The 26,757-nt window shown below is 42.1% G+C and overlaps 1 protein-coding gene across 1 annotated transcript in view; it reads right to left on the bottom strand.

The window, feature by feature from the left end:
• The window catches only part of DOCK8 (dedicator of cytokinesis 8), a 234,866-nt gene that overhangs the window by 19,828 nt on the left and 188,281 nt on the right, over window positions 1-26,757 (bottom strand). The window contains 14 exon segments of the mRNA XM_038527147.1: window positions 221-310; window positions 1,724-1,858; window positions 2,317-2,448; window positions 3,862-4,005; window positions 8,989-9,181; window positions 9,542-9,642; window positions 10,463-10,621; window positions 11,701-11,853; window positions 12,885-13,019; window positions 14,397-14,493; window positions 18,600-18,687; window positions 19,670-19,802; window positions 20,174-20,356; window positions 22,228-22,373. Of these exon segments, the coding sequence (XP_038383075.1) occupies window positions 221-310; window positions 1,724-1,858; window positions 2,317-2,448; window positions 3,862-4,005; window positions 8,989-9,181; window positions 9,542-9,642; window positions 10,463-10,621; window positions 11,701-11,853; window positions 12,885-13,019; window positions 14,397-14,493; window positions 18,600-18,687; window positions 19,670-19,802; window positions 20,174-20,356; window positions 22,228-22,373 (1,889 nt within the window).

Genomic DNA, 26,757 nt, shown 5'->3' with positions numbered 1-26,757 from the left:
GGCCTGATGCAGTCCCAGGCACACAGCTGGTGTTTAATAAATGGTAGCTCTTAGGGTTCCTGCCTTTGAATATGGTTTCTTTAAGATCTAACCATGTTGAGCCCTATACAAAAAAAGTTTGGGTACATTTAAATAACTTTGAGAGCCCAGAGAGAGGAGGTCATTTTATGATTTGGGGGATAGAACAAAGGAATCGACTCTTTTGCAAATTTCCCCATACCTTGTTAGGATCCAACTTGGTTTTGTCCACAGGAGTAGAGTCTTTTATCACTTCCACAAATTCCTCACCAAAACACTGGCCATAAAATCCCTAGGCAAGAAGAACCAACAGATTATAAAGACTATTTTAATATAATGCAACTCTGCATCTCAGAAGTGGAATAAGTTTGGAACAAGCATAAGGAAGAATTTGTTCATTGATTATTGGAAGTCCCTCTGAGCTAATGGGGCAAGTTAGCATTTCTGGAGACATAAATAAAAATCTGAGGAAGTGCAGCACTGCATGGTATATGCTTCCCTAAAACAAGTGTGCTTGACTCTAATTCAACCAATGTCTTCGTATTTCCTGAAGCAGCTCCAGGGGAATGGCACTACTTACTTCTTGCCTTTTGTACCCTAGGAACTTGCAGGCCACTAGGCTTCCCAGAATGTGACAAACCACATTTCACAAGAAGACAAAGCATACATTTCTAGTTCTACTTTGGAGAAACATATTAGGGAACCAAGTGGCCTGGGGTCAATTGCCATTCTTCCTTCTCATGAGCTGAGTGACTTTGGCAAGTTGCTCAACCACTCTGGGCCAAGGCCTCTTTGAGTCATGTAGGGATTAAAGTCTCTTGTCTTATTTTCCATGGACGGATAGCATAAAGAACAATTTGGCAACTCAAGTGTTTTAAGTGTGATAGCCACAGAAAAGCATAAGTTTGAAGCACTAGCAAGAAGGCATAAGGAATCAATCTTGAGTTAAGTGTCAGCACTTCAGAAACCCCAGTTACTCAGCTCGAGGGGATTTTGTTTGTAGGGCACCCCTTGACTTTCCTTCTACATTTTTAGGGCTTGGACCTTTCCATGTCTGCTTTCTCACTTTTCTCTATGTAATTTTCTTTTTTTTCTAGCCTTTCCTTTGAGAACATGTCTGCGACATTATGGATCAAATGTAGACAGCAGGTTGGAATTGGGGCTTCCAGTAAAGGAGATGGGACACTGACTCTGATAATCCACAGATGGGGGCTCCTTGGATCAGCTCATAAGGAAGAGCTCACTGTGCTACGGCTCATGGTGTGGCTATTGTGGGCATCTCTGTGTCAGAAGTGGGATGTGTCGTCTGGTGATACCAAAAGGATGGCCCTAACACTTTCTCAGGATAACTCCGTAATTTGGCTACATTAAAAGTCAAGGTAATAATCCTAAAGCTGAAAAACTATTATTAACATTTTGAGAGTGATAGGAAAGCACATGACATTGACCGACTTTTGGGAAGACTTGAAAATAAATACTCATCATATAAATTCACAAACTTTGATGAGCAAACACAGAATCTTAGGGAAAAACTCTCCAAATCCTGCTTTACCTTATGATCTTATCCTAATGCCTTCATATTATAAATGCAAGGTGGGAAATTTTTTATACAGATCAATGAAGAATCCATCACTTTTTTGGGGGTAGGCAATGATCCACTCTACCTTGCTTTTGTGAAGTATAAAGTGTCAAGCACTTTTCTTACCTCTAGTCTGTGAGAGATCTCAGGAAGCTTGGTGATAGCAGGCTCTTTGTAAACAAATTCCTGTTCATCTAAATCCCCAAATTTGGATCCATAGAAACCAACTCGGAAGTAAGTCCCAAACATTCTCTTATGACCCTGGTGAGCAAAATAAGACAATTTCTCTTTAGTTAGGTCATTCGTTGAGGATCTATCGGCTTAGAAAGGGCAGGCTTCTCTTATTGTTACAAAGCATTTTGTTCCTATGACTAATATAAACTAAAATCTTGCCTTTAAAAAAATTTAATGGTTATGGAAGAAACTTTGGAAATAATAATAAAGAAATGCCATGAAAGATTTCTAGGACTTCTTTGAAGTGAATTTTAAAAATTCTCACATTTCCTGGTTTTACCATCATTCAAGATCCGTTCTTTCAGAATTGTCTGAACTCTGGTCCTCTGCCTATTTCTAGCTCCTCTCCATTTGGTAAGGGAGAGCTACAGCAATGATGTGCTCAAGGCAAATCACTTGCTAGAGAGGAAGCAGGACTAACTATCTCTGGGACAGGGCCACCTGCTGCCAGGTAACAGGACCTGCTGGCCAGGATCCCCAGCTACCTTGCTAATGATGCTGTCAAAAGCCTTCTGTAGCTTGTCATGTGTGGATGTCAGCTTCCGGAAGTCTCTGTGTGCTTCCAGGATGGGAACGACCAGCTTGTAGACCTCGTTAACTGTCTCGTACAATCCTCCCTTGGAAAGAGAAGAAAATCAACAAGAATTTAGTCCAGTGGAAAGTTAAGAAGAGCATCCAGAGTTCATTATGTGCTGGAGAATGGATTAATAATTGGCACCACAATATTTTACAGAGAAGGAGAGATGTCTGAGCTTCTCTGGGATGGCTGGACCACTCAAACTAAACTAGACGCACGCTGAATGGTACTATATGATGACGTTAAGTGGGCAAAAGTGTTTCCCAAGGAATAAAAACAGACAGGAGACTGGCAGCAGGGACTAGGAACCATTCAGGAAGACAGCTTTGGCATATTTCAATGTCATCAGCAGTCACCCTGTAAGCCAGATGTTTGACACATGTCTGAAAGGAGGACACATGTCTTAAAATTTTGCACCTTAGTGAATTGGTAGGATTCTAACCAATCCATTTTCTGGAATTTTAGGAAAAATAGAAGTATATTGCACTTTCTCAGAATCCCAAAATGGAAAGCAGAAAAAAGAAAAGATAGCTAAAACAAAAAAGATAGTTAAGACACAGAGGTTGTAGGGTAGGAAACCTCGAAATGAAAAGTAGAAAAGAGAAAAAATATAAGGATGAATATAAAATTGGATCAGCTAAATATAGTGAAGTATTAGATATTTACTGGGGGGCGGGGAGGAGAGGGATTATTAACATGAAAATAGGCAAGACGCTTTCTCCACTGTCCTGAATCTCACTGACTTCATCTACTTATGTTTTTTTCTCTTATTAGGAGGGTGTAGACCCAGGGATGCCTGGGTGGCTCAGTGGTTGAGTGTCTGCCTTTGGCTCAGGTTGTGATCCCGGGGTGCTGGGATGGAGGCCCATGTCAGGCTCCCCACAGGGAGCTTGCTTCTCCCTCTGCCTATGTCTCTGCCTCTCTCTCTGTGTCTCTAATGAATGAATAAAGTCTTAAAAAAAAAAAAAAAAGGAGTGCATAGACCCAGGCTAGGTGAATGAGGGGAGTCTCAGGGATTTGGGCTCCCATAGTTCTCTGAGCTGTTTGTGATAATCCTGAGTATTACCCAGTTGTCAGAAAGGTGAATCTACTCCTTCCCTCTCCTCCCAGTGGCTCCGCCCTGCTATTTTTCTCCAAGAGACAGAAAATGAGAGAGTGAGAACATGCCTCATCATTTGTGATGTAACCCTGGGCAAGCCTTTTTCTACCTTTTTAAATGGAAATAATACAGTGTAACTGCTGCCCAGCCGTGAAAACCAGAATATTGCAGTGATGAAAGGCTTTCTCAGCTCCCTTCAGAAGTGATCTAATGTGTATACATCAAAGTCATTGGGGGCCACCCCCTGCTCTGCACACCCCAGCACAGGGTGCGCCTGCCTCGGGGTAAGACTGGCATCCATGATGCTGGGATTTCAGCCCATGTGGAGGCCCCAGAATCCCCGTGAGCACTGACCGTGCTGAAGAGTTCAGCTGCGTGCTCCAGGAGGCCCACGAGGCCGCTCTCGGTGAAGTACCGGCCTGAACACACGCCGTCCTCATCAGGTGACAAAGTGTCATCAGAGACTGCAGACTCCTCCAACACGTTGGAAGAAATATTCTGAAAGAGACCTCAGTGTAAGCCCAGAGAACAGGGGAACCAGACTGACAAAATGTACCATAAGAACCCAAGATGTGGACCTGAGGCAGCCACATTCAAAGACCCTGTGAGGACAGGGCCTGTGATGATACAATATCTGTAATTCCACCTAGAAAGCAGCTCTGGCTTCTGTTCATTTTGAAAGGACACATTGAGCAACTGGTCTTCAAAACTTACAATTTTCTTTTCCTTTTGACCTTTAGGGCACACATAAAAGACACTTCCTCGGTGTAACAACACCTGGATTACTGTCATGAAACGACCCTATGGGATGTCCAGCAGTGATCATGGTTTTTAAAAGGCAAAGACCAATTAAGACATAACTAGACCCCTTGTTTCAACACCCAGTGAACCTTTGAAATGTGCTACTACTGCTCTGATGTTCAGGTGAACAGCCATCTTATATGATAAGAACCTATGAGAATGTCCTTGTGGTGGCCATGTTGATGGCAATGCAACTGTTTTTGTTTGTTTTTAAATATTTTATTTATTGGGCAGCCCCGGTGGCGCAGCGGTTTAGCGCCGCCTGCAGCCCAGAGCGTGATCCTGGAGACCCTGGATGAGTCCCACGTCAGGCTCTCTGTATGATGCCTGCTTCTCCCTCTGCCTGTGTCTCTGCCTCTCTCTCTCTCTGGCTCTATGAATAAATAAATAAATAAAAATCTTTAAAAAAAATAAAGATTTTATTTATTTATTCATGAGAGACATAGAGAGAGAGAGAGAGAGAGAGAGAGAGAGAGGCAGAGACACAGGGAGGGAGAAGCAGACTCCATGCAGGGAGCCCGACTTGATCCTGGGTCTCCAGGATGACACCCTGGACCGAAGGCAGGAGCCAAACCACTGAACCACCCAGGGATCCCAATGCAACTGTTTTTAATGTTGTCTCCTATTTTGTTCTTTTTATAAGCTTTTCCTTTACACAAACCATAGAGTTTAAAGTCTGCAGCAGAGAGTACAGTAACCAGGGCCCGGGCTAGGGTTAACCAAGTGAGAAACCAAGGATGAAACATGTAGGGAGGCATTCAGTCTCAGGCTCCTTCTAAGGATGACTGAACTTGCATGACCCTAAAAGTGAGTGCTTCTTAAAATTTTGCCCCTTAGGCACCTTTTCAATCACCCCAGCTCTGGCCCTTGCAGTGACTCTCATACTCTAGACATGTTAAGAATCTTTTTTTTTTCAACTTGGCACACAGCTGTGGAAGAAATTCATATAGAAAATAAAAGTAATGGGACATCTTCCCAGCTTAGAGATTGCAAACAGGTAGCACACACGTCAGTCCTTCCTACTCCTATACTCATAACAGGTATAACTAACCAAGTGTAGCACCATTTCCCTTGAAGTTGAGATATACAGTTGACCTTTGAGCATCATGGGTTTGAAGTGCACAGGTCCATTTCTATGCATTTAAAAAAATACATTGGAAAGATTTTTTAAGATTTGTAACAATTTGAAAAAATTTACGAACTGTAGAGTTTAGAAATACCAGAAGTATTAAGGAGAAGTTAGGTATTACTGTAAAAATACAATATATTACACACATAACATACAAAATACATGTTTATCGACTGTTTATGTTACCAGTAGGGTGTCTGCTCAATGCTAGGCCATTAGTAGTTAAGTTTTGGGCAAAGTCAAAGTTACCTGTGGATTTTTGATTATGTGGGGAGACCCCCGTGTTGTTCAAGGATCAATGTAGTCTAAACATTCTTTCAGCTTAGCACTCCAGATGGCCACTACCAATTGACCAGAGTTGGCTTGTGAGGTAAAATCACTGCCTCCTGGCCTGACTAGGAAGACTGAGTGAATCAACTCTAGCAATCAGGGAAGACAGCTGTCACAGTCCTCCATCTTCACATTCAAGACTATAATGTAGCAATATAGGAGGCTCTCGGAATCTCTTGTGGCCAGCTTTTTTTTTTTTTTTCAAACCTAGTCTTGCTATTATGATGTTTCCAAATTGGAAGTAACAGAAGGTCCAAATGATTCAGTTGAAAGAATCTAATAACTCCAGAAATGAGTACTATTAGGATTGTATGCAATTTTCTAAGGTCGAGGGACAGAGCTGAAGTATCTGAAGTAATGGTGCCTTATTAGCTGTAACCAGGGGAGAAGGATTCTGGCAAACTTTCTTGGCTTCAGAATCAGGGAGGTAAAAGTAACAGCAGTATCTGAGATTGTATCCATATCTACATTCGTGGAATAAACACTGGAGTCTGGGGCATAGAATGTCAACGATCTCAGTGCCTTGGAATTTAGTGGGCTCAAGGTTTATTTTCCTTGCACAGATTTATTTATCTCCAGTTTATAATTCTTCTCCAAAAATTCAATTTTATTGGAGCAGAAGAAGGTTGAAAACTAGAGCACAAAGCATTTAAGAAATCAACTCTGGACATCTGTGGCTAACGCAGTCCAGAAGTCCTTTGTCCTTCTGCAGAAGAAAGCCTCCTGGGAAACTCCAGGTGTGGACCTCCACTCTGGCCCAGCCAACCAGAGCAGTCCATTTCTCTGGCCATTATGATTGGCTCAGGGATGAGCATATGGCCGTCAGAACCAATAAGATGCATTGAGATTTTTCTCTGCAACTGCTAGTGATGAGCCATCTCTCTCTCCTCCTAGTCTTGAGCCTGGAAAGGCATAGACCTAAATACTTCTCAGTGAGCATGTGAAGCCCATGAAAGGGAAAGCAGAGACAGGAAGTGGTGATAATCCTGAGGTCTGATGATGTGGTTTGGGCCCCTCCTTCCAGTTTGGTAGGTGCTGCTCTGTGCTCATGCAAGCTCATAAATTCCATTTCCATGTTAGGTCTGTGTAGGTTTGGTGTTCTGTCACTTAAAAGCATACAATTCCAAAAAGATTTGGTACATCTCATTGGAGAGAAAAGAACTGGTTCAAAAGCAACAACATAATTTGGCTTCTCTTCTATAGCTGAGAACAATACCTACCTCACTATGTTCTGTGCATCATGAAGACCTTATAGTTCACAATTCCTTCTGCCTTTCCCTTCCCCTTTCTGGTCCTTCTGAGCTTCCCATGACCCCCAGGCTAGGTCAGATTATAAACACTCATGGTACCTTGTACCTCTTTCTTACAGCATTCATAATTATAATTGAATAAGGAATTGTTAGTTGATGTCATTCTCCCTGGCTAGAATGTAAAGTTCACAAGGACACAGTAAGTGCTCAATAAATAGAAGAAAAATAGAGCTAACTGCCCCCCTGTAGGGACAATGTAGGGTTTTTCTGTTGGTTCCAGAATAACTATTCCATCATGCCTTGGCATGGCTTATCATAGGCAAATCGACTGAATTCTAGGCGAAATTGGAATTCTCTAGCTTACCAAACATGAAAGTCAATAACAAAATGCCATTAATACTTAAGTGATAAATATCAAATAGAAAATAGTAGCTGTGAAAAAGGCATAAAAGAATGATAAATAGTTCAGTTAATGAAGCATGGAAAGAGGATGATCTGATTCAACATTAAGTAAAAAAAAACCTAAAGATTTTCTGGAAATTAAAAGAGTAGCACTTAAAATATTTATCCTTGACAATATCAAACAGACAAAATAAATGTGATGAAAGAAGCAGGTACATCTAAAATGACTTTTGTAACTGTCTTCGCTTTTAGGCAAATGAAAATCAGATGTGGTTTTTTTTTTATGCTTTTTGGATAAGAATTTCATTTTTGGCCTCTATAACACACATTTCTGAATTGAGAATAGAAGATATTTGCTGAGGACGAAATGTTAGAATAACACTTATTGTTACTGAAAGCCATAAGAAAGAAGGGGTTAATGAGGAGAAGCAAACAGGTACCCAGGTGAACAGAGTTCTAGGAACTCAGAAACTCCCAGCCCCCCAGCAATGGTTCCAGTGACTTCTTCCTAAAGCTTGGGGAAGCTACTTAGATTGTCCTCTCCCTCTAGCTCACACAGCCATCACAAAATGGTGTTGAAGAATACAGAAAAGAAGCTTTTTATAAAATCAGTCATGTAGATTCAAACAAGGATAAACACTTGTAAGTGACTGTGAGTCTGGCTTGCAAACGGCTCTGTATTGTCCATGGTTTCAAGGATAGTCATTTCTGCAGATTATATCTCTCTTAAAAATGGACTCATAAAACTTTTATTTTCTCTAAAGACTGTATTACACTATTCAGCAAAAAGCTGTCCAAGTGGCCACTAAGCATCCTAGCCTGAGTTAATGTTCAGACCCAGGAGACCATTTATTTCCTTTTGCTAACTGTGGGTCATATTCAGCTCATCCTAAGAAAGCAGTGGTTCAGCTCCCTTTTCTCTTTCTCAAGTCAATGTGGTTCTTCCTTGATTTGGGACTGAAGTGTGGGATGCTACAGAATTGAGGCATGCGATCAAAGGAATGGGTCCTGCGGGAGATGATTTCTCTAGTGTTTGGAAAATACTTATGCAGTTGTCGGTGTACTGCGCCAACTACAAGTCTGAGAAAGAGTTTAAGTGACCTTAGAAAGGCTACTCTCTCAGTTTTGTTATCTGTAAAGGAGGAGTGATAATACCTTGCCTGTCTGCCTATTTCACTGGTTGGTGGGGATGGGTCAAATGCAATCATGGATCCAAGTGTTTGGGAATGTCTAGAGTGCCCATCAACTCTACATTTATTGTAAATAGTTTAAAAAAATGAATATGGTAAAGCAATTAGAAGAGGCAGATATAATAAGCTAAGGCAGATTTCTTTCAACCTTGGCACTACTGACATTTGAGGCCAGATAATTCTTTGTGGTGGGAGCTGATATGCATTGTAGAATATTCAGCAGCATCCTTGGCTTCTACGTGTCAGATGTCAATCCCCCCGACCCCCAGTTGTAACAACCAGAAATGTCTCCACTGTCAAACGCCTTCTGGGTTGGGAGGCCAGACTGCCCCCGGTTGAGAACCACTCCTCTAGAGGAAAAGCTGAGCTTGTGCCTCACCTGAAAGCTGACGCTGCCCACAGGCAAGTAGCTGTGGTCCTCCAGCATGCTCAGATATTCGGCCACTAAGGCAGCTGCGTGCACCAGGCACATGGCAGCCTCTGTGTAGCATTTCTTCTTGGTGTGTTTCTCTGCCATGTTCTGGAGCCAGGTCAGCCGCAGATCAGGAGAAGTCTGGTAGCTCTTGGCAATTCTGAGGACAGATTGAGAAAGGTTCAAGGACAGTTGGTTCATGACACTGTTTTTCTATCATGTATGGCCACTTTCTTCCCCCAAGAATTCCCGTCCTCCTCCCCGCCCTAAGAGTGTCTCCCTACATGTCTAGAAAATGAGAGAGGAAGCAAACATTTATCAGTCTGGTTGTTTTCACTCCATACAGAGGGTGTGCTGGACCTGGTGGCTCAGTGGCTGAATGTCTGCCTTTGGTTCAGGTCATGATCCCAGGTTCCTGGGATCGAGTCCCGCATCAGGCTCCCTGTGGGGAGCCTGCTTCTCCCTCTGCCTCTCTCTGTATGTCTCTCATGAATAAATAAATAAAATCTAAAAAGTTTACCTGTACATGAGATCCATAAGCATCTCAGGATCTTCTTGAAATTCTCTCATTTTCACTGTGTCATATAAGATGCTATTCAGATTGCAGAGAAGTTCCTCCACCTGCAAGAAAGGGTACACCTCTAAGCATTCCTGGCTTTGTCATCCATGGTAACAAGCTAGGGCTGCACTGGAAGGGTGAGGGATAGCTATGGATGGGATGCTCTATGGGAACAGAGCTCGCAGTCGGAGGGGAGTCTAGATAGATCCTGTGTGGCCTACATCTTTGCAAGTCCGTGTGTTTTGGAGGCCTGGATGTGAGCTGGCTGTTGGGATCCATGAATTAGCCCTGAATCCTTATAGTATCTTTCTTCCTTTTGTTTAACTTGAAGGGCACCTGGGTGGCTCCATCAGTTAAGTGTCTGCCTTCGGCTCAGGTCATGATCCCAGGGTCCTGGGATTGAGCCCTGTGTTAGGCTCTCTGCTCAGTAGGGAGTCTACTTCTCCCTCTGTGCTCTCTCTCTCTCTCTCTCTCAAATAAATCAATAAATTTTTTTAAAAAGTTAATTAATTTGAACTGCTTTTAGCTGTTTGCAAAGAGCTCTCACCTGTACTCTGGAACATTAGGGTATTTTATACCAAATAGATGGCAGCTTAGGACTTTAGCTCACATTTCATATCTATCCATTATATATATGAAATATATAATATATATAATATTTATAATATATATTATATATAATGTGCTATATATTAAATACTCATGCATACATAACATTTAAATATTTTAACATTTAAATATTTTATGCATAAGATATAACTGTTAAATAATTCTATGTGTTATGTAATTATACAACATACACACACGTATATATATACCAGTTTATATATAACTGGCTGACCTCAAACTGGTATGTGAGATAAAGCACACTCTTTGGTTTACCTGGGTAGGGAAAGGAGTGGCCTGCATGGCAGTGTCCTCTTCTGCGTAGGCCAAGATCGTCCTCAAGGATCTTCTCAGGTACTCCTCGTTAAAGTCTGGTGCCTTGCCCACCAGTGATGCCAGAGACATGGTTACTTGCATCTTTACTCTTGCAAAGTTCTATGTCATAAAGAAGAAAAGATGGAGCAAGTAAGAGGCACTTGGCTAGAGGATAATGGAAGGCAGTGGAGCCAGACACCAGGAACTCCCCAATGTTTCTTTGACTCTGTCTCAATCATTTCCTTTTTTTTCTCAATGAAATGCGAGGTATACTTTGCACAAGACTCACATCATTGTTTAAATGGCTTAAATGGATATTGCTCTGACATAAATCTGTCAGCTCCCTTTAAATTTTCATTGAGGACTGGATGGCCTCCATGTTGCAAGGCTGGAAGGTTCCTACAAAGCTGGGTCTCAAAGATGTATCCTTTTGTGCCAAGATTCCTCTTCTTGGGACTTGACTTAAACTGTAAAAAGGAACAGCATCACCCTGGCCACGCTTTCTGATTCTGGACTCTGGGCAGGCAGTAACTTTCTATTTCTCCTTCCCTTCTAGCTCTAGGGAGAAAGATTTATCCAAGGGGCCCCCGAGAAAATGTCCTAAGTATTTTAAATAGTTATGCCTAACATATTATGAGGACCCTGCCTTTTTTCCATGGGCCAATTTATCTTTTAAGAGCACTTGAGCATGCTTGTTAATGTGACCATAGATATAAATACTCTAGATAAACTAAAATCTAGACAAATCTAAGTAAACTAAAAATCTAGATAAACTAAAGCAAAGGTTTGTTCTTCTGCAATAAAGTTGAATTCCAAGGGCTGCAAAGCTTCGATTAAAACTCCAGTGCAGATGATACTAATCATTCAAATTCTCGTCCACAGTCAACCAGAATTTGGAAACAAGACAAAAGCTTCTGAACTCTTAACCTGCCTGCTGTATTTTTCCCTACAGATGACAACTTTTAATCTACATATATGCATTCCCTTGTTATTGAAACACACAGATGGAAACCACTGTATTCATCAGTCTTTATATTCACTTCTGGTTGCAAATTCAAAAGCTGCTATCTACCTATCTAGTCAACTGTCTCCTTCACATGGGACAGAAGGAAATTGCAATCCTACAAACTTTCTTCCACCAATGTTTTGCACTGACTTTCTCTCCTGATTCTAGGTCACCCAGCCATCTGAGCTCTTACACTGGTAGCTCCAAAGCTGAACCGCATAAGGAGATAGAGGGTGGCACAGGCTTGGCTCCGGGTGACATCCATGCTGCTGCTGCAGTGGTGTAAGACTCGTTGGCACAGGTCTGCACACTGTTCCACCTCCTCCTCAAACAGCAGATCCCCGAACTAGGAGAGACACAGAGGCCATTAGGCATCACTTGGCACTTTCAGATTTTCTCTGGACTCGATGCCTATTGAAATAGGCCATGTCTGCTGGGAGAAGCAGAAAGCCCAGAAGAGTTCATGCATTGCTCCATAAAGATAATGAGCTCCTTGAGTCAGAAGATGAATTGAAGCAACGGAGTCGACTTCAGATATAATTATGAACCACACAACAAAGATTCGGCCTGCAGAATTCACTGCATTGTTAGCCAGGCTGCATTTACAGACAAAGTCATATCCCTGAAAGGATTATCCTGAGTTTACTGAGTCCCCTGGAAATTTCTGGCAACTAACAAAGAGAAAATCATCCTGATAGGGGAGAGTAGAAGAATTCTACTTTCCAAATGTAAAAAAAATCCTGGGGCTCCTGGTTGGCTCCATAGGAGAAGCAAGCAACTCTTGATCTCGAGGTTGTGAATTTGAGCCCCATGCTGGGTGTAGTGGTTGCTTAAATAAATAAATAAACCTTAAAAAAATGTAAAAGATTCCATTAAAAAAGTGCCAACTGAGATTTTTCCAATCAAGGGGGAGAAAATAAACCACATTAGACCATTTTTTGTAAGGAAAGTCTATATTCTTCAGGCTATGAGAAATTTACTTCTAAATCTTCTGTCATTTTATGACATGACACTTGGCAAGACATACTAAGGGGTGTCATGTTTAGGACATGAATCTCACCTAGATGCGCTATTTAAAAGAGTGAAAGGTAAGGGTGCTCAGTTGTTTCTGCTCTCATGTCCCAGTGAGTGGCAATGTCAAATCTCTATAGTTGTGGCCACCTTCCAAGTGTGAGAGTCATCATTGTTCCTTTCAACGATAACTTCTCAAAAAATCAGGGCATCTGCTTTATTCCTAGGGAGACTTAGAACCTTCACCCTGATGTCCCCTAATCCCATGCTATGTGGGTTTTTGGCCTACCCGAAGGGAGAAGTGTGAAGCCAGATGAGACTGTCAGCTCTTAATCAGGAGTATGAAGACAAGCATCCTATATTTACCTTGGCAATGAGAGCCCGGAGGGTTGCAAAGCAGTGAGTCAGGTAGGTGGTGCTCTGATCACAGCTCAGAGAATTTACCAGGACCTTTAGAACACCTCCCAGCAGGCTGTCTTTACAGTCCAGAGCCGAGCTTGCCTGGGGGGAATGGAAGAAGAGTATCACTGAATCCCTGTGCAGTGCCAGGGGGCTGAGGGGTGAAGACATAAGTAGGCACTCTTGACAATTAGCGCAGTGGTGCTTAGGTTCCATCTCTTTAGCCTAAGATCTTAAGGGTTTGGGAAGCCACCACACGCATTATCTATTACCATGACAGCTAAAGACCTATTTCCAAAAGATCCCAGATGCTTTGGGATTTATGCCCAATTCTGGGCTGCTAAATTCAGTTATAATGCACACCTCCCTCCATCCCAATTAACAGCTCTTGGAATGTTCTTTCTTTGTATAGAAGACATGGCTTTCTTTGTGGGCTTCAAAACACAACTATGGATCTCCCAGTACAAAAGGGGCTGCTTGGTAGCAGCAATGTTTCTAAATAAAACAGCAAGACTAATACCACCAAAGATAATGACAAACAAGTGCCATTTCTTTGGGGGGGGGGGGAACATTTTGAGGACTATTAGGTATATGGCAGCCAAAGCAGTGAAGGATAGAGATACAATCAGTATAATGCCAAGAATTTAAGATCTCAAAGATACCACATACTTCTTGTCTTTATTTTTCTATAATAATGACTTTGATGTTAGACTGCTCAAAAGTAGGATAACTAAGGTTTCCCTGTGTTTCAACAATATCTCTTTTCCTAGCTCCGAGCAACACTGGATCTACCCGAATCAGTGATTTCTTGCTGTTAACATGGAGGGATACATTGCTCAGGTTAGCCAAAAATCCATGATCACCTAGACTTCCTGGGAATTTTGGAAACATTCATTTAGGAGATAAAATTAGCATGGTAAGTGGTATTACTGCAAAGCTCACAGTGGTTCCATACTTTTCTGCAGCGGGGATGGCAAATTCATGGTACAAGTGACTTTCCTTCACCAATCTATGTCCAAAGTAGACCTCATTATTCAGACTTAGCACTTTTTTTTTTTAAAAAACCTGGTCCAGTCAAAATCTTAGCTCCCATACTAGACATCACCATAATTCAACTGGAGTTGACTTGTCAAAAAGCGAAAAACAAAACAAAAATCCTAGCTACCATCCCTATTCTAGATAATCAACCATAAGCCCACCATCTATGTTATAAAATTGATACACACGTGGCAGATTTAACTATGAGGGTCAGCTTGTCAAGAACCTAAGTGAGGAGTAAGTCAAAGAAGTCAGAAGAATGTTCAGTATCTCTGGAATTTGTAAGGTGAACACTATTGTAAATAGTAAAAAAAAAAAAAAAAAAAAAGGGCATTTAGGAATCACATTTACCACTTTCATGATTATCTATAAAGAATTCCTTATTAAACTCCTCTAGTAAACATATTCATGTTGAACAGATCAGGTATATGTTGTCCTCACCTGGATAATGTTCTCTTGCATATCCAGAATGATTAAATTTGCTTCTGTAGCCAGGTTGCCACTGATCAAGGCTTCTTGATCTAACTCTGCCTTTGTTCTAAGAAAAAAAAAAAAAGAAGTTAAATTAAAGAGCATATCAAACCTGGCCATATTCCAACGATGGCAATCTGTGCATCAAGGTGTAAAGAAACATTCTGAATAGCCAATCCTGAGGTAAGAACAAAGAGCTGGCCACAGGTAACAAAAGATTGCAGGGCAATCTTTCCAAGATTAGAGTCTGGTTAAAAAGATTTTCCAGGTCAAGTCTCCAGGTCATCTGCAGCCCCACTATGATGAATAATGATGACAGTTACAGAAATAACAAAATGGGCAGAAAAGCAATTATTGGTTGCTGCTTGCAATGAGGCTAGCCAATCCGATTGCTGTGTGAAGCCTTGGGCCATTCCTGTATTTCATGTGTGAGAACCATCTCTAGATCTGAGTCAAGGGAAGCCTCTGCCACAGGCCAAGGGGAGGGCGGGTGGGATCTGAATTTGGCAAACAACACTACTGCTGGATTAGGAAAGGGTGGTGCCTCTTAACTGGGGCAGGGTAGAGTCAATCTCTTGACTTCCCAAAGACCACCCAGAGGCTGCCCAGTCAAGTGTGGACCTTTTGTTTTTTTTTTTTTTTCTTCCAGTGGACAGCAAAGTCACATTCTTGCAGGGCAGGTCATCTAATGTCTTGCTGCTGGATATTGAGGTTATCACCCACTAGGGAATGGGAGGGAATGGGATATTGCCTAGTGCTACTTCTCAATGAGGTTTCCATTTTGAGTAACCAGAACGTTTCAGGCACTAGTTCACGGTTTCTCATAAAACCTAAGTGAAACTGGAAAGGGATATTTTGTATCATCTAAATTTAGTGGCCAGGGGCAGCCCCGGTGGCGTAGCGGTTTGGCGTCTCCTGCAGCCTGGGGTGTGATCCTGGAGACCCGGAATCGAGTCCCACATCGGGCTTCCTGCATGGAGCCTGCATCTCCCTCTGCCTGTGTCTCTGCCTTTCTCTCTCTCTCTCTGAGTAAATAAATAAATCTAAATAAATAAATAAATAAATGTATGTATGTATGTATGTATGTATGTATGTATGTATGTATTTATTTATTTATTTAGTGGCCAGAAAAGGGAAGTGTGAAGAATTCAGACAAGATTGGGGCCGTTCAGGATGGTAGGGCCATAGACAAGAAGTGTGAAGAATTCATTTCCCAAGATGCCCCAGAGGCCTGTCCTTAATTCCCCTTCACCCAACAGTGGGAGCCCTGCCACTGCTTATATATAAGCCCAGATCACCACTTAAGCTGTTCTTAATTCCCCTTCACCCAACAGTGGGAACCCTGCTACCGCTTATACACTACCGAGGGCTCAGAATGAGTATTTCCTTGTGTTTTAAATGTTTTCAAGCGTAGAACAGGCTCTCTGGTGCCAAGGTGCTCTACACTGCTTCTCATTCTGCAAGTGGTAATATTTGTGTAAGAGAAGTGAAATATATAAAAAAAAGAAAAGTGAAATATAAAAGCTATTTTTAAAAAAAGTATTGGTAGATTGAGATTTTGAGCAGTGCTGTGCAACAAAAACATAATAAGGAACACAAATACCATTTTCTATTTTGTAGTAGCCACACTTAAGCAAGCAAAAAGAAACAGGTGATATTAAATGAAAGACTTTTATTTAACCCAATATAGAAAAAAAAGCTGTCAATGTATAATCATTATAAAGATTACTCATGAGATCTTATAGATTCCTTCACTGGTGCTAAATCGTCAAAATCTGGCCGATATGTTTTACTTATAGTACCAATGTGGCTACTGTATTGGACAATGCAGATCTCTATCTGGTTTTCATTTTTGTTTTCAAAGTTTTCCAGTTGTGGTAACATACATATAAAATTTCCCATATTAACTATTTTTAATAAAGATTTTATTTATTTATTTGAGAGAGAGAGAGAGAACAGGAACGGGGGAGGGGCAGAGAGAGAGGGAGAAGCAGACTCCCCCCGCTGAGCAGGAAGCCTGACTCAGGGCTCAATCTGAGCACTCCAGGATCCTGACCTGAGCCAAAGGCATCAGGTGCTTAACCAACTGAGCCACCAAGGTGGTTCAGTGGTATTAAGTACATTTGTATTTTCATGCAACTATGACTGCCACTAATCTTAGTTTTTGGAAAGCCCACCAGCCAGTCCCATAACACACTGGTTCTAAAACTGGACTAACTGCACAACGGCATAGCCTAGGGAGTTTTACCAAATACTGATTTCTGGGTCCTAGTGCTAGAAGTTCTGAATTAATTGGCCTGGGGTACATTAATGAGCACTGGGAGCTTTAAAAGCTCCCCTGGTGATTCTAATGGATAGCCTGATTGAAAATTATTGCTCTACAAAGAAACAGAGCCAAAATCATTGAAAAATGATCTGAGAGAAAAAGGTGGAGGATGCCACTATTTAATTACAAAAGTTTTCCAAATAGCTAAATGGAGGAGTTATAATTTTACCATGGTTTCTTTTGAAAAATAAAACAGAAAACCCCACATCACCCTTGACAATCTGCAAAGGTGGATTTCTAGCCCTACAATGAGCAGCCCACGATGTAGCTCAGGGCTGGGAGCTGAATGGGGAGTACAGGGAAGCCCCGCACAGAAAGGCTCAGTGTGGTGTTATTTCTGCAAGCAAAAGGGGAAGGTTTCTCAGTTTCCAAAACATCAATTTACACAGCCCAGGCCAAACACATCTGGTTAGGCTCTTCTCCCCAACTCAGAGAGTAAATGGCCTCTAACCCCTAAGCTGTTCTGTAGCACATAATTACATGCACATTTCTTTCATTCTGTTTTTGGGGAAAATAGAGGGCTTGTTGCCTGAACTAGAATTTACGGATTCTTAGTGCCAAATATCTTAAACACTAGTTCAGGGAACTCAGAGCAAGAATAAAATAGAATGGATATGACTAGTAAGAGTAATAACTGGGCTTTCTCAGTAACATCTATAATAAAAATATATTTGTCTCCTTAACGTTTTAAAATAAATTTGACTCTCAAAGGTCCCATAAGTTGACTAGAATGATGCATTCTTGTGGTGACAGCAGAGACAGTAACTGTATTTACTCATGAAACAGTTTCCAAGTCTGCTCTACCCTTGGGATGGGTGTTTCCTACCCCATGGAGATATGCTAACTCCATCCTTGTCAGGTGTGGGGCAGTGTCTGTGACCATATACTGTTTTGCTCAGTGGACCCTGAGATTCATGGAGCTATCTGCTGTGAAGAGGAACAGCAGACAGGAGCGGTCTGTTCAACATGTTTAGTCTCATGTCCTTATATATTCAAATTCTTACACAAATATATCTCATATCTTGCAAACCAAGCAGCAGGATTTTTTCTTTCATTTTTTAATATTTTTTTGCTGATAATAGCATTCGTTATGGGTATGTATAGATACGTGCTTATATGTATATATGTGTGTATATGTGTGTGTATATAGAGAATAATACACATACCCATTGTAGGAAACACAGCAAAGTATAAAGAAGAAAACATCGACTACTTCAACATCTAAAGAGAACCATCCAAGGAAAACCACTGATAATAATTTGGTAAATTTCCTACTAGTCTTAAAAAGTATTTCCCTTATGTAGTTAGAGACTTAAGATTCTACTCCAAAATCAAGTGTCTATCCTGCTTTTGCTCATTTAACATCATTTCCTAAGCATGCCCCACGTCATGAAATTTTAATACCAACCTAACATTTCCTTACATAGTTTCCTATTCTTGAGCACTTAGAACATTTCCGTTCTTTTTAAAATGAGTAATAACTGACATAAATATCTCTGACTACACACTTTGTACATGTGTCTAGAAGGGAAATATGAACTTGAACTATATGGTCTTGGGTGCCCTGTCCTGTCCCCACCAGCAGCTTTGGTCAAGCAATCTGAGATTGCTAAATATTGGTTTTCTTTAAATGCTTATCAATGTGATAAAGTTTCAAGAGCTGTAAATCATAACTCCTTATACCTCTGATTATCCTGAGTCCCTGGATGAAGCGAATTTACACAGATAATGATGTTTCGTTTTCTTACCCTTAGAAGGATGTAGTTGTTTCAGTAACACAAGTAGCCTGGGAAAAAAAGAGTTTTGAACTTTCGGTAAAAGTGGCACAAAGTTGCTGAGTGACTCACTTATCTTGCTTCTCATTAGCTTGCCGCCAATGTGTCTGCTCCTTCCTCCATCTCAAATTTTCACTGAGGCCTGGAAATCGGTCATTCCCTAGGAGTTAAGAAATGCATGAGAGGAATTTGATTAGCATGAAGCCCTCTAAGATAACCAGAAGTTCCGTAACAAGCTCAGTGGAGTGGACTCAGCGCCGTGTCTCCGGCTAATTAGGGCCCATATCGGAGGGCAGTGGGAGATGTGACTCAGCCCAGCACCCAGCCCCGGCCACCTGCTCTTTGACTGACAGCCCACAGCTTTAGGACCATTGCCTTTCTGGAGCCTTGCGGAGCCCATGTGTCATGAGTAGAGAGTTCTGATGAAACTGGGGTTCTCAGTGAATTACTGAAGAGGAGTGTGTGGGTGTTAACTGAGGGTGCCCACCCCCACCCCCCACTGAAAATGCTGAGCTCCTTTCAAGTTCCCAGCCATGTGTCCCATCGCATAGGACGAGCAGTCACTCTGACTTTAAGCACAGTGACTAGACTGAGCGTGTCTGAGCACTTCACTCTGTTCTACAGCAGTGAGTTCAGCCTTTTTGAGATCATTCCTGGCAGGGTCCCAGGAGGCCCGAAACACTCTGACGCCACCGGCGAGAAATCAGTTGTATTCTAAAAATGCCCTGAATGATTTGGGGAGATGACTTTTGGAACCAGAATTATCCAGCGTCTCGTGTGTGCTCCACAAAGACAAGGCCAATACCCTGTGGAGAGGCTTCAACCTTGAGGAACCCACATTCCATTTACCCTGTGACTCACATCCCTCACAGGGTGAGACCTGTACATTTGACAAGTTTTCAATGGAAGATGCACTGGGGGACATTTCCAGGGTTCCTGTGATCTCAAGACAGTAGCTTTCCCTTGCAAGCACACAGGGAACGTTCCATGCTTCATGCACAGAATCCTAGAACCTGCTTGTCTCTATTCTCCTAACATCTTAAGAAAGCGATGGTATGTGTACTCGTGCTGTGAGGACATGTTGCTTCACAAGGGGTGTAAAACTTGCTGACAGAGAGCACAGAAGGACAAAGCCATCACACCTGGAGCCCGGCAGCGCCGCATCATCTCCCCCCTGGCACCTTCCCCGCGGAGCAAAGCCTCTTCCAGCCTGGCCTTGACATCCCTTGACTTCTGCAGGACTTGGGTACTGACTTTGTCAGAACTCTGCTTTCCCTGGACAGGACAGAGGCAGAAGGATGTTTAGTGTGGTGAGATCTCTGTCCATGGGGAGAATCCTCAAAACACAATACTCAGTGGGGAACAGCCACCAGTGTGGACATGTGCCACACGAAGATGCTGTTTGGGGATCCTACGGCTGAAATACTGTGAATGAGAATGGGGCTCTCTCTGCAGAAGGTAGAGATCTTTCCCCTGAGAAATGACCATTTCTAGAATGCTCTAGAATGCAAATAGGTTACGGATTTCAATACAGAAGTAAGAAAAACGAATAATGCCTCCATTCCCAAGCAAATGGGAGCAGCAGCAAGATCAACCTGAACTGGAGAGCTAAGGGCTGGTGTAAGGCTGAGCCACCTCGCACTCACTTTGTACTCGAAGCATGAGACACAGATGAAAAGGAGATCTAAGATCCTGTTGAGTTGCATGGATGGCAGGTCGGCGATCCACTTCCTGATGAGGCTCTGGTCAGCGTTTTTCATGATCCAGAGGAAGCAGATCATGAGGTTGCGGGTCATGTCGGCATTCAGCAGGTTGTACTGCTTGTAGGGCTGCAAAGAGGCAGATGGCGAGATGGACGCCAGGGAAGGAGTAGAGCCATGGGAACCCCAAAAGCTTAGGGGATGCTAAGCTCTTAGAATACAGGCATTACACTTCTTCCCTAGCTGGGGAACTGTTTCCAGGAACTAGGCCTTTCCTGGCACAGGTACCTGTGTTCCCCGAGCTGAGGTCCTCAGCCAAGGGGTTTGTGTTGGGCAGTGTCTGGGCCAGGCTCTCGGCCATGTACTGTGGGCACTCTGGCTCTGGAGCAGTGTGGTCTGGTGGCCTGTCCTGCCTTGACCAGGCCAGGCCCCCAGTTTCAATGGCTGCAATGGGGCTTCTAAGCTGCTAAGATTCCAAGTATTTCTCCTTCCAGCTGGACACCAGAGGGTTGAACTCAGAGCAAAGAACAGGACTAGCTAGGCTCCAGAAATATCTTACCTGCTCAAGAGTTAGCTTTTTTGTCACAGTCCGAAGTCTAGTACAAGGGCCATGAAGTGTTCAGTAAATTAATCCAATCCCTAATTTAGCGGGGTCCTCCATGCTGGGGCTTCAATCACAATTTATGCTTTCCTGGGGGTCAGGTGTGGGGGCTCAGGCTATTTGTTCTAATACCTCTGTCCCAAGTGTTTGTTTTTGAGGGCTGACCGTACTTTCTTTTACTCATCAAATCAGGACAAAGAACAATATGTGGCTGCACCCTTGGTTCATGCAGCGTAGCTAATACCCAATGGAATGTGAAATCGCCTACTTGTGAGTATGCGAGGGAAATGTTGGGTTGGGATGGAAATGATAGGGCTTATGAAATTAGTTCAGTTTTTCTGAGTATGGTGACAAGAAGATAGGAAAACCTTAGCAATAACTTCCCAGGGAGGATCCCCCCAATGGTGAACTTTGGGCATCTGAGCATGTGCCCTTTGGGCCAAATAACAATGTCAAAGGCATACAGTGCCTTGGGCAGCTAACTTTACATGTTTCAATGGTGGAGGAGGTCATAAAATACAATATTTCTCAAACTGCAGGATGATTAATGATGTCACTGCTCAAATATCTTTTCTCTTTCTTACAGCCCTGTCTGCCAGCCCTTCCGGGGTCCAGGGGGGTCCTGAGGGTGGGGGCTTGCTAGGTGCTGGGGGGAAAAGAGGAAAGCCACCCAGCAGAGATGGTACTTGGGTCTAGATTCCAGGAGAGAATTGAGTGGAGTTCTCAGTAGTTATACCCCCTACACTGAAATGCAAAGTTAAATAATGCTGGGCGATGCGGTGCTGTCACTGTCTGCCAAAGGAAGAGTCAGAGCTCATCTGGGAACAGAGTTCTCACCTCAAGAGCATCAGACACTGTATTCCTGGAAGATTCACTCTTTTAAGCTCAGTCTGGGCAAAATGACAGGACTGTATAACTCTGCTTAGGCTTCCTGGGGACTTGGAAAAGCTGAAGCCTTTTGCCTAAGAAGTACTCACCCCAAGCAACTGGGCCCTTCAATCATCTCTTTGGAGGCAAACATAGTGTGAATGACACACACAGAATCAACACAGCTCGAGCCTCCCACCTGAGGGAGGCTTGGTTTGATCTTCTGAGTGCTGACCTCAGATATCCCAAGTTCACCTCTTTCTGGTGTTCTTGAACTCAGGCACCATTGAGACTGCCTGGATTTGATCTACCTTTGCAGCCAGAACTGTCTGTCCCTGTGCTACCTCATCTGGGCCATCTCCCTTCTCAACTGCTAGCATCATGCTGATGCCTTTCAGGATGGAGCAAAGAGGCAGGAATTGCACAGCCTGCCTTTATACAACTCTGGGTTCTGGTAGGTAGATCGAAGAACAAGCCCATCAGAAGATGCGACAAGACAAAATATAAACCAGAGAAGGGTGCACCAACATACCAAGGAAGAAAGCATTGCTCCACTTGTCTTCAAATTAAAATTATTTCCAGCTATGGCCAGCGCCACATTCTGGTTAATTGCACTGGTCCCTTCTTGTTCTTCATCTGAGCCATTGGCACGATTTTTTCCACTACGAGCATCTGCAACTGTAATGAAAGCATCATTGGCCTCACCATACAATCCAGCAATAGTGCTTCTTGGTATGTAAGGAATTGAAAATTTATGCCCACATAAAAAACTGCTCATTTCTAATGGCCAAAATGTGGAAGCAAGCAAGATTATCCTTCAGTAGATGAATGGATAAACTGTAGTACATCCAGACAATGGATATGATTCAGCACTAAAAAGAAATGAGCTGTCAAGCCATGGAAAAGACATGGAGGAACCTTAAATGTAGGCTAAGTAAAAGAAATCAATCTGAAAAAGCTACATAGTATATGATTCCAACTCCGTGACATTCTGGAAAAAGCAAAACTACAAAATACAGTAAAAAGTTCGGTGGTTGTGGAGGGTTGAGGGAGAGAGGGATGGCCAGGCAAAGCACAGAGGAATTTTAGGGTAGAGACACGACTCTGGATACCATAATGATGGATCCATATCATTATATATTTGTCCAAACCCATAGAATTTACCATCCCAGGAGTGAACCCTAATATAAACCTTGGACTTTGGGTGATAATGATGTGTTCCTATAGGTTCATCAACTGTAACCAGTGTGCGCCTCTAGTGCTGACAACATGGGGTGCTGTGTATATGTGGGGGCAAGGAGCATCTGGGAAATCTCTATACATTCTGTTCGATTTTGTTGTGAACATAAAGCTGCTCTTTATTTTTTTATTTTTATTTTTTAGATTTTATTTATTCATGAGAGACATAGAGAGAGAGAGAGAGAGAGAGAGGCAGAGGCATAGGTAGAGGGAGAAGAAGGCTCCCTGTGGGGAGCCTGATGCGGAACTTGATCCCAAGACCCCAGGATCATGACCTGAGCCAAAGGCAGATGCTCAACTGCTGATCCACCCAGGCGCCCCCTAAAGCTGCTCTTTAAAAGTCTTTAAAAAAAAATCTTTGCTGATATGAAGCCAAAAACAGCATTTCCCTATATCTCCAACCCAATACCTATGAAGGGACTTGATACTCGTTAGTCACTAAAGTCAGCACAGTAATTTAAAGCCTGATGTTTAGTGGGGTGCCTGGGTGGCTCAGTCAGCTAAGCGTCTGACTCTTGATTTCAGCTCAGATCATGATCTCAGGGGCTTGAAATCAAGCCCTGCATCAGGTTCTGTGCTCAGCAGGGAGCGGGCTTGAAATTCTCTTTTTCTCCCTCAGTCCCTCCTCCTGACTCTCTCTCTCTCTCTTTCAAATAAGTAAATAAATCTTAAAAACAAAAACTAAAACCTGATGTCTAGCATTATTGCTAAACTCCTACCATCATCTCTAGGAAAAAGCAGGCAGGCTTAAAAAATGAGACAAAATGCACAGCAAAAGATTCAGCTAGAAATTGGTTTTTCAAATTGTAAAAATAAAATTTTCAAAGCTTTCATAACACTTTCCTGAAATATAATATTAAATAACTTTTTAAATATTTAATATTAATATTAATTTCACTAACTTTTATAAAGTGTGTAATATAATATTTTTTACTCTATTCATATATTTTAAATAATGGCCATATAGAAAGGAACCCATAATTACAGAACTAATTGGTTCTTTATAAAATAACAAGCTAATGTCATGAATTTGTCAATAATGTATTGAATTTTAAATGTCTGAAATGAATGTTACTTTATTTTCTCTATATAACATAGACATACCTATGTTTATATGTAGGTCTAGATGTGTGCAAACAAAAAAAGGACCTGTAACTTAAAAGGTTGGTTTTTTAGAATACTACTAATCACACACAAAGTTTTTGCTTAAGCACTTTCTTAGCAAAGTGTATCACTTGCTACTGATGGATTCATTAAAAACTCGTATCTCGGGATGTCTGGGTGGCTCAGTGGTTGAGTGTCTGCCTTTGGCTCAGGTCATGATCCTGGAGTCCTGGGATCAAGTCCCGCATCAGGCTCCCCGCAGGGACCCTGCTTCTCCCTCTGCCTATGTCTCTGCCTCTCTGTGTCTCTCATGAATAAATAAATAAAATCTTTAAAAAAAAAAAAAAAACAACTCATATCTTGTCATGCTTGTCAACATTGTATTTAGATCTTCAGTTTTTCAGAAAAATCAGATTGCAAACGGTATTTCCTTCTGCTAAAATTCTGAAAGCAGAACTCAAATAATTTTAGAACTGTTTTTAAAAATAATAGCTCACTATTTGCATTTAAAGACAACAGAGTTTTTAAACAATGGTAAAGTGAATAGCATGTGGCAATTATGTAAGATCTGATAACATTATTAGGATTAATTTGAGGATGCATTCTTACTTCTCCTAAATATGCACAGGGTCATGATTATAAAAGACAGAGGAATATAAACAGTTGCCACATAAAATGCCTTTGTAGAAGATCTCTCATTTCATCCTTATCTCAACCCTAAGATGTAGTCATTGTTACCACATTTTTACAGTTGAGGAAAGGGGAGGGAAGGCATTGAAAGGCTGAAGAATTTTTCAAACGTCACATGTAGCAATAAATGGGCTGGAATTTGAATTCAGCTGTATCTTTTAAAAAAAAATACTCTGTGGCACTGCAGTGGGTCAGTGGTTGGGCATCTGCCTTTGGCTCAGGTCGTGATCCCAGGGTCCTGGGATCAAGTCCCGCATCGGGCTCCCTGCAGGGAGCCTGCTTTTTCCTCTGGCTATGTCTGCCTCTTTTTCTATGTCTCTCATGAATACATAAAATCTTAAAAAAAATAAAAAATTAGAAACTATATTCTTCTTAGTGTATCAAAGGATTCCATATGTAATAGATGCGCTATATCACCTCAAATAATAGAATACTTTCACTGTTTTTCCACTTGTCAGGTACATCATGACTATAAAGGTCAATGTCATACATTGAGAAACCACTGAGATTTAAAAGGCTCGGAGGCCAAGTACTGAGAAGAGAAGCTCTAATCCAAAGTGACTGATGTGGAAAATCCTCATCAACAAGGAAATTTAGGAGAATGTGTGCTAAAGTGGTTCCCCGTTTTGGGAACAAATGAGTCATAGGTATTTAAATGAAACTTTCTAGAAACTTTCAGCAAAATTCTGGAAATGGTCTGCAGGTCGTCTGCTGTGCTCTGGATTACATTCTTGGGGCACCTGGGTGACTAAGTGGTTGAGCATCTGCCTTCAGCTCGGGTCGTGATCCCGGGGTCCTGGGATCGAGTCCCACATCAGGCTCCCTGCAGGGAGCCTGCTTCTCCCTCTGTCTGTGTCTCTGCCTCTCTCTGTGTGTCTCTCATGAATAAATAAATAAAATCTTTAAAAAAAAATCTTGAAGACAGCTCTGTTCTCAATCTGGGCTCCAGTCAGGCACTACCAGAGAATGCTCACCCCCCGGGCCATGCTTGCTTCTGTACATCCCTTACCCATTTTCTGTTCATCTACATTCCCCCTATAGGGATTGGTGGGGGATCGGACTTTCCAACTCATCATCACTAGATTTGTTTTAGTTGTTAGCGATCTTGGCGGTGGCTAGGTTGTGTTGTTGGGGAGAGAATATTTAGTAAAATTTTGCAAATACTTCCACCCCACAGGCATCAAGATCTGTCCAAGGCTCTAATCCACATTGTAATATGTGAATAAACTCAGGAGGTACACAAACTCCATTAAGACAACTTATCCTTTCCTCTTGCTGAAAAATGAGAGATACTGACTTCCAACCCCAAAATCAGCCTCTTAGGGCCAAAAGCAAAATTCCTCTGCCCTGGTAGAATTTCCTAAGTTTGAAGACGCCGTATGTTTTTGGTTGTTTTTTGTTTGTTTGTTTGTTTGTTTGGGTTTTTTTTTGAGAGAGAGTGAGTTCAAGTTGGGAGGGGCAGAAGGAGAGGGAGAGAGAGAATCCCAGGTAGGCCCCATGCTCAGCACAGAGCCCGACTCAGGGCTCCATCTCACGACCCTGAGATCATGATCTGAGCCAAGATCAAGAGTTGGATGCTTAACCAATTGAGCCACCCAGGTGCCACATCATCATGATATATATTTTTAAAATTTATTTATTATTCATGAGAGACACACAGAGAGAGAAACATAGGCAGAGGGAGAAGCAGGCTCCTCAGGGGGAGCCTGATGTGGGACACAATCCCCAGACCCTGGACCACGTCCTGTGTCGAAGGCAGAAGCTCAACCGCTGAGCCACCCAGGTGTCCCCACACCATGATACTTTTTTTACATTGAAAAAATTGTTTAGGATCATTTGAGTCTGCTTCTTTCCTAAGCCATTCATAAGAGAAAAGAGAAGGAAACACCTTTATTTCAATGCCTTAGAATGGTGATCTCCCCAGGGAGTAATTCTGTTAATATTTCATCTTTTGTGATATACGGTCTACAAAGTTCATCATACATCAGCAGATGAGTGAATGAATAATGAATAATTTCTAAATGAAAAA

Source organism: Canis lupus, chromosome 1 (genome assembly GCF_011100685.1).
Source record: "Canis lupus familiaris isolate Mischka breed German Shepherd chromosome 1, alternate assembly UU_Cfam_GSD_1.0, whole genome shotgun sequence".
NCBI lineage: Eukaryota > Metazoa > Chordata > Mammalia > Carnivora > Canidae > Canis > Canis lupus.
Note: the sequence above shows the minus strand (reverse complement) of the source record. Positions and strands in the feature narration are given on the sequence as shown.